At 32.6% G+C, this 7,053-nt stretch overlaps 1 protein-coding gene across 1 annotated transcript in view; it reads right to left on the bottom strand.

The window, feature by feature from the left end:
- LOC117100231 (N-acetylglucosamine-6-phosphate deacetylase-like) overlaps window positions 1-4,070 on the bottom strand; it is a 14,509-nt gene extending 10,439 nt beyond the window's left edge. The window contains exons 1-3 of the mRNA XM_033239829.1: window positions 3,935-4,070; window positions 1,361-1,622; window positions 267-406 (exon numbers count right to left, since the gene is read on the bottom strand). Of these exons, the coding sequence (XP_033095720.1) occupies window positions 267-406; window positions 1,361-1,580 (360 nt within the window). The 5' untranslated portion in view covers window positions 1,581-1,622; window positions 3,935-4,070. The remainder of the gene's footprint in view (window positions 1-266; window positions 407-1,360; window positions 1,623-3,934) is intronic.
- Window positions 4,071-7,053: the final 2,983 nt, after the last annotated feature.

Below are 7,053 nucleotides of genomic sequence, written 5' to 3'. Positions count from 1 at the left end.
TAATAATAATATTCGACTGATTAGATTCATCTATCCAGGTTTACAGTAATAAATATCGAGTTCTTTTAAGTTCTTTTAAGTAAGTTCTTTTGTTTTCTGCTTTATCCAGAGATAAAAATTGTAATTGATATTTATTAATAATAATAATAATTATTATTATAATTCTGGATTTATATACAAATAAACAAAATTGCAATTTGCACTTGTCTGACAGCATTGAGTTCATTGAGAAATTGAGAAATAAAGAAAAGTAAGCACTTTCTTACCCTTTTATATATCTCTTTACTGGATGTTATGATGGTGGGACAGAATGAGGTGACGCCGTGTGCTAACAGACCATGAGCAACTTTTTGGAGACCGCCCTCTATCTCATCAATGTTGGATGAAAAATCAACACCAAAACAACCTAAAAACATTGCCAGACAGCAAATTTAATTACTTTATATCTACTGTTAAGTTGCATTTCCTTCACAAGACAAATATTATGATTAGGCTTTTACAGGAGTGGTGTTGTTTTAGTAATGAGAAAAAAATCATGTTATTGTGACAGGAATTGAACCGAAGACACTGACTGGATGGCAAGTATCTTTACCACAAAGCTAAATTTAACTACTTTTATGACTACAAATATACAATAAAACTTGGTATTATAATTCAACATTACATACTCAAAATACTTTTACTGCTACATAATCTTTTTAGGCCTAATAATTTCAATTAGTGAATGTTATATATGCTATGTTAATGATTATCAACCTTGAACTACTCAAGTAACCCCCCTGTAAGCCTACTATTATATACTAGGTCATTTTAAATTATTTTGATATATTAAATGTCATGGCCTATAAAAACCTATAAAATGAGTATAATAATTAAACATTTGAGCAATTAATTACATTTTTAAATAATACATTCATTTTTACTGTAGCCCTGTAGAATTATCCTGTTGTAATGATTTTATTATGATAATAACATCAACTTAATATTTATTATTTCCTTTGCCACTGTCAGAACCATTAAATTTATGTGGTGCTATAAATAAAGCATATTATTTGGTTGTGGTTGTTCCAATCCATGAATTATAGTCCTAGGTTGGACTGAGTTAGATTTATGTACAGCTAGGCTTCATGGTCTAATTATGAGACCCCTATAATTTGAGACTTTTCCAAAGTACCAACTAACATGCAATCATCAATCTTCTAACAATAAGATGTTCCTCATAGTATTCAAGAAAAATTGTATAATATATATAGCGGAGACCATACTACGCAAACAACCGCATATTTTCAAGTCCATACTTGATAGAGTGAAAAGAGCTTAACATATTTATCAACTTAAATTAAACTATTAATCAACATACCATTAATTTGAACATCAATGAAACCTGGAGCAATCAGTTTTCCATAGCAATTGCACTGGATATCCGCGTAAGCCTTCTCGTCATAGAAAAGCTTCTCCGGATCCAAGATCTTCCCATCTCTTACCCACAAGTCCTCCTTAACAATCCTGTGCTTGTACAAAAGTCTGCAGTCTCGGAACTGAATAATTGGCGACTGTGAATCACCATACGTGGAGGGCATCCTCAAAAATATTTTGTTTAGACCATATCAATATATCTTATGCTGTAGTCAAAAATGTATGATAATATTATTGAGAATACATCCAATACATTATTTCTAGGAGTTAATAATATTAAATGAATATTTATTTAAATGTTGAAAACCTCATTTGATTTCTGATCACCGTATCTTAAAATGCTGCATCATGAGTAAATTTCCTGTATGATTAAAAATTTAAAAATGAGGCAAAGTCAAGCCAAACCAGTCACTTGTCACAAAATTTGATTTTGAGTTATTGATACAGTGTTAGAGAATATAATAATAGCTATAAAATGGTAAAAAAATCATTCAAATCGGACATTTCCTTATGAAGTTACAAGCGTTTAAACACAAAGCTGTTTAAAGAACTATATGAGAAATCAGCCTTCAAAGTTTATGATTTCAGGCATTTCTCATGCAGAAACTATCATCAAAGCCTTAAAAATGTTGTTTTAACATTGCACATTGGGAAAATAACAGCATAGAATGATGTGTAGGTATATAAATGTTAGTTTTAGTGCAATAAAATAGATTTTCAAAAATTTGACATTCCAGCATGATTTGGCCATTTTCTCTGAAACATGATTTGCGACGAGTGACTGGTTTGGCTTGTCTTTGCCACAAATGGTAAGTTTGGTTTGGTCTAGGTTCATGCTTCGTACAGGGCATTCCCTTCATAGAAGAAGATTTAATGGAGAAATCGTACCTGTCATACTGTAGCTATAGTAGAATGCAAATGGTTAATCTTATTATTGTAGTGACTACTACTGTATGTCCACTCATGATTAAATAATAAAATTAATTTGTAATTGTTAATATTTTACTTGAAATAATATAGCTTGTTAAAATGTAATGTTATTTGGGAATCTGACTATCCAAGCAATATCAAAGAATTACAAATAACCCAAAAAATAAGACATACTGTATATATAAGAAATTCTCATTACTGTATTTCGCATTATCTGGACCTGTATTTAAAACTTTTAATTTTAAATTGAATATTTCTTAGTAATAACAAATTTAGTTATACCTTTTAAATACTTGGATAATCAACTGCCACCCACAATTAATAATTTACTTTTTCTTCTTGTAAAAAAAAAGATTATTATACAAGAAATCTTATTATTCCATATATTCTAGACTTTTGTAGACCGTCAAGGTCCCTTTTTATTAGAATAAAACTTTTTCCATCTATATTTTCGATGGTTAGGCGAGACTTTTTATTCTTTGTTTCGCGTACTTATTTTTTTAAAGAATGTTGGCGGAGGGCGGAATAAAAATAAAATTTTCTTATTTAGCAAATAGTTTTGCCAAAATCATCCAGACGGAGGAAAAAAATAATTTTTTTTTGGTAAATATAAAATAGGATGTTTAAATGCTTCAAATTTTAATAATTAGGAAGAAATATACATATCTTATCTTGGGAGATTTCAAGGCAGCGGAGGGAGTAATAAAAGTAAAGAAAAACAACTTTTATTTCACTCAGAAATCTCCCTTTTTTCGTTGCTGCGGGTGTGCTAATTGGCTAAAAATACATTTTTTTTACTCGAAATCATCAATATTGCATTGGGCTGGTTCGTTAAACAAGGTATAAAAAAAGTTTTGCCTTACGCACCACTGACTTTACAGACGTCTACCGATTTGTGGAAAAGGCATAAGTAGTAGCTAGGCTTGGCTACTGACAATACAGCAAGCCTAGCTAGGGCTAGGCCTCCTGCTGCTCACATGACAATTTAGACCACACCACCACCACTTTTCTGGTTTACTGGTTTCCCGTAACTACTGAGACCGAGGCAAACACTCAGTACTTAAAAGTCCCTCTTGTAAATAAATTCACTGTTAGCGTATGGTGCAAACTTCAGTGGATGGTTGGACCATGACTCATTGAGCCTTGATTTCAAAGTATTAATAGTTGAACATGATACTGCTTTACTAGGTAGTGCATTCCAAGAAGCAAGACCGCCCTTCTAGAAAATGTATTCCCACTAACATAAACCCTAGTTAGAACGACTAAATTTCATCTTGTATTGATGACCCGTTTTGTTTGGTGATCATTAACTTTATATACTGACTGACTGTACTACACTACCAGTACTACTGCCTAGGCTAGCTTGCTTCCCGCCTAGCTAGGCTAGCTATTTACTGGCCTAATTATAGGCTAGGCCTGGCTGGAGTACCACCATGTGTGTGTTTGTTAATATTGGCTAGCTAGGCCTAGGGCCTAGCTAGGCTATGCCTCTTATTCCTGTAGGTAAGTTAGGATCCTGTATTCTTCGGTTCATGACAGCATCCTATATAGGTTGTAGTACACCACAAAAATATTGTTGGTAACTTACGAAAAACAGCGTTGAAACTGAATTGTAGAAAAAGATCTAGGGGCCTAAACCTACCGGTTGATTTTTTTTTTTTTTTTTTTCTTTTTTGTATTGAAGTCTTTCTCTTCTCTCTCGTATCTGGAGTATCTCATGAAATAGCGCCACCGTATGGCTAATGCTTGAAAGGGGGATTTCCCTAAAAAGGGGCACGTGTTAGCAGCCACAGAGTGTGATCAATCTCAACGTGGAGTCCGAGTCAATCATTGATTTACACTTTACAAAATGAACTACAACAAGTTATTTCATTTGTCAGTCTTATTATCTAGCAATGCAATTTCATGTGAGATTAATTGTAAACAATAATAATATGATGCTAGAATCATTATGTTTTCATAAAATATATTATAGAGCCTACTATTCTACTAATTAATTTAATTTGTAAATTATTATTGATCTCAGAGTGAATGGGTGATGTAACTATGACAGAGCTGATGATGACAAAACCATGCTAATGACTGTGAAGATGGTGAAAATATAATAAAGCATTAAAATGTAATTTTAAATAATATTATATGAGCACAGGCACTGGATCTGCTTTTGTAAACGGCAGAGTAATATGGGTGAGGTTAGGGTAAAAAAAGGATAATATGCCATGAGGTCTCGACACTTGTGATCCATATTTGATTGAAAATGACTTCAACACGGTAGAGATTTGTTTTAATTATTAGCATTTTAAAATAATCCTACCCTCACCCTTAATCTATCCTTCAATGTATTTTATGTTTGTGAGATGTGGCACGTACCTTGTATGCCACCATCTTGGGCCCATTTTTTGGGTTAGTGTGTTTTACAATTGTCGTGATTAAACGAGTTGATGATAACAGAATCATGCTAATGACCATGGAGACGGGGAATATAAATGATGATGATGAGGGGGAGGCGACCAGAAAATTGAAATACGTTGTGTTGTGTAAACTCGTATTGATTTTAAATTATAAATATATTTCGATTTGTTACCAAAAAACATTGACTGGTTAATGATGTACCGTATAATCAGGATTTCGATAAGAGTCTTAATTATTATTATAATTTGATAAAGATTGTCAAAACAACATCACAAACATTATCAACAACATCATCATCATTATTAACAAGATCATCATCATTATCAAGATCATCATCAACATTATTCATGTTGGTTATTATTATCCCAACCATCATTACTTAATCATCATCCTGATCATTATTCATAAACATAATATTCATCATAGTCAGGATTAAAAACATCATTATCTTTATATTTATCATTTTTAATGTTTTAGTAGTAGTCGTCATCATCATCATCATCCAATTTTGTTGATATATTTACAATCATCATAATTTTAAGGAATCCTTATTGTTGAGATCACTATTTTAATATATTAATATTATATTCAATTTTATTTGTATAATATATTAGACTCTGATTAATTAATTAGTTCATTAAATCTTTCTACTGCCACATCATTTAACAAAAATTAATAAGAAAACAAATGTGTAAATAAAGTGCTAATAATAATAACTAGCACTTTATTTACACATATTTAGTAATTCGTATTTATTATTTTTTTCCGTTACTTACAAGCTTTCACAATTATTGTGAAAGCTTGTAAGTAACACACCGTCCATTCAGTTTGGTAGACGCGTTCAAATAAACTTATTCGCCGGCATAAATCGTTTCTATTGTTTCAAATCTGTTTCTTTCACCTCAATAAGTGCGGCCGCATTGTAACGCGTTACTTGGTAAAGTTTAGCGTTTAATTGACTGTTCCATTGTGCTTCGAGCTCTATTGTCTACTATTTAACGCGTTTTGCAAAAAGCAAGTTTCAATTGTTTGAGTGTAGCGGCATCTGGCTATAAAAGTCACACCAACTTTCTACAACTCATCAGTTGATGGTTTATCTGTGCTCCGAAAATCTTCTAAAATCTAAATTATGCCTAGCGTGCTGTTCTCCGATCTTGCTACTTCGATTATGCCTTTGACTTTCCACGAACTAGTGGTGGCTGCCTTGCTCCGTTGTTCGAATAATACTGGAAGTTGTCTTGACGTCTTCAATATCATTAGGAAGATTTGCCCGGAGAAATACAGTCTCAGGAATGCCAGACAATGTGTTCGCAAGATTTTCATTGAATCTCTATATATTGAGAGAGTCAAAAACACTGACAAGTATCGTTTGCGAGACGGCTGACAATATGAATTACCATGCATTATCATCGTAAACGGGATGGAGTATCACGTCGCTACTAGAACCTGTATCGAATGGATGAGATACTTGCATACGATGACACGTACCAAAACAGTCATCCAATCTACATCACCAATCAACCACTGGGACTTGGATTGCAAAGCAGGGACACAGTTTGTACCGGCGATTGAAAATGGAAAACGACTTGGTGTTGACGCAACAAGAACATTCAATATTGAACCTGTGTCATTGAGCCAGAAACGTCGGATGTTTTCTATCGATGAACTACTTAAACCAATAGGAGAGGAGTCAGATTGTCTTCATTGTCCTGATAGTCCACCAGAGGTGACCATCTATGTTTGACATCGTGGTGTGTAACGGGCAAGGAATCATCAGAACAGGCTTATATCATGGAGGAAGGAAAATTTCCTTTCCTTCCTCCATGCTTATATACATATGAAGGTGTAACCAAAATTGACACTTAAGCCGTATAATCTAAATTAAAGAATTGTTTTCTAAATTTCTAAGCTGAATTTATCAATGTACTGTAGATAAAAGTATACTTAACAATCAAGATTTATAACAATTTATATTTTACATAAGAGTAAAGTAACTTGAACCAGTTAACATGTGTGTTAACACGTTTTCTAGTGTTTCAATAGTATTAATGTTTCTAAAGCGTTACAAGAATAGCGAAATATCTCATCTCGGGTAACTGTACACAATAGTCTATACAATGTTTTTATAAATAGAACAACTGTATCAAGTGTCGTATTAAATAAATTTATTTCTCAATAGAAATTTACATGATGTGCTTTTCTTCATCAGATTTATCTCAAAGTGAGTAAGTGATGTCGACAGAGCTGATGATGAAATTACAAAATAAAAATGACAAAAGGATGTTAATGATAATA

Source organism: Anneissia japonica, unplaced genomic scaffold, assembly GCF_011630105.1.
Source record: "Anneissia japonica isolate Jap-2015-1 unplaced genomic scaffold, ASM1163010v1 scaffold6788_len1366326_cov149, whole genome shotgun sequence".
NCBI lineage: Eukaryota > Metazoa > Echinodermata > Crinoidea > Comatulida > Comatulidae > Anneissia > Anneissia japonica.
The sequence above is the reverse complement of the archived record's forward strand: the minus strand, read 5'-3'. Positions and strand labels throughout refer to the sequence as shown.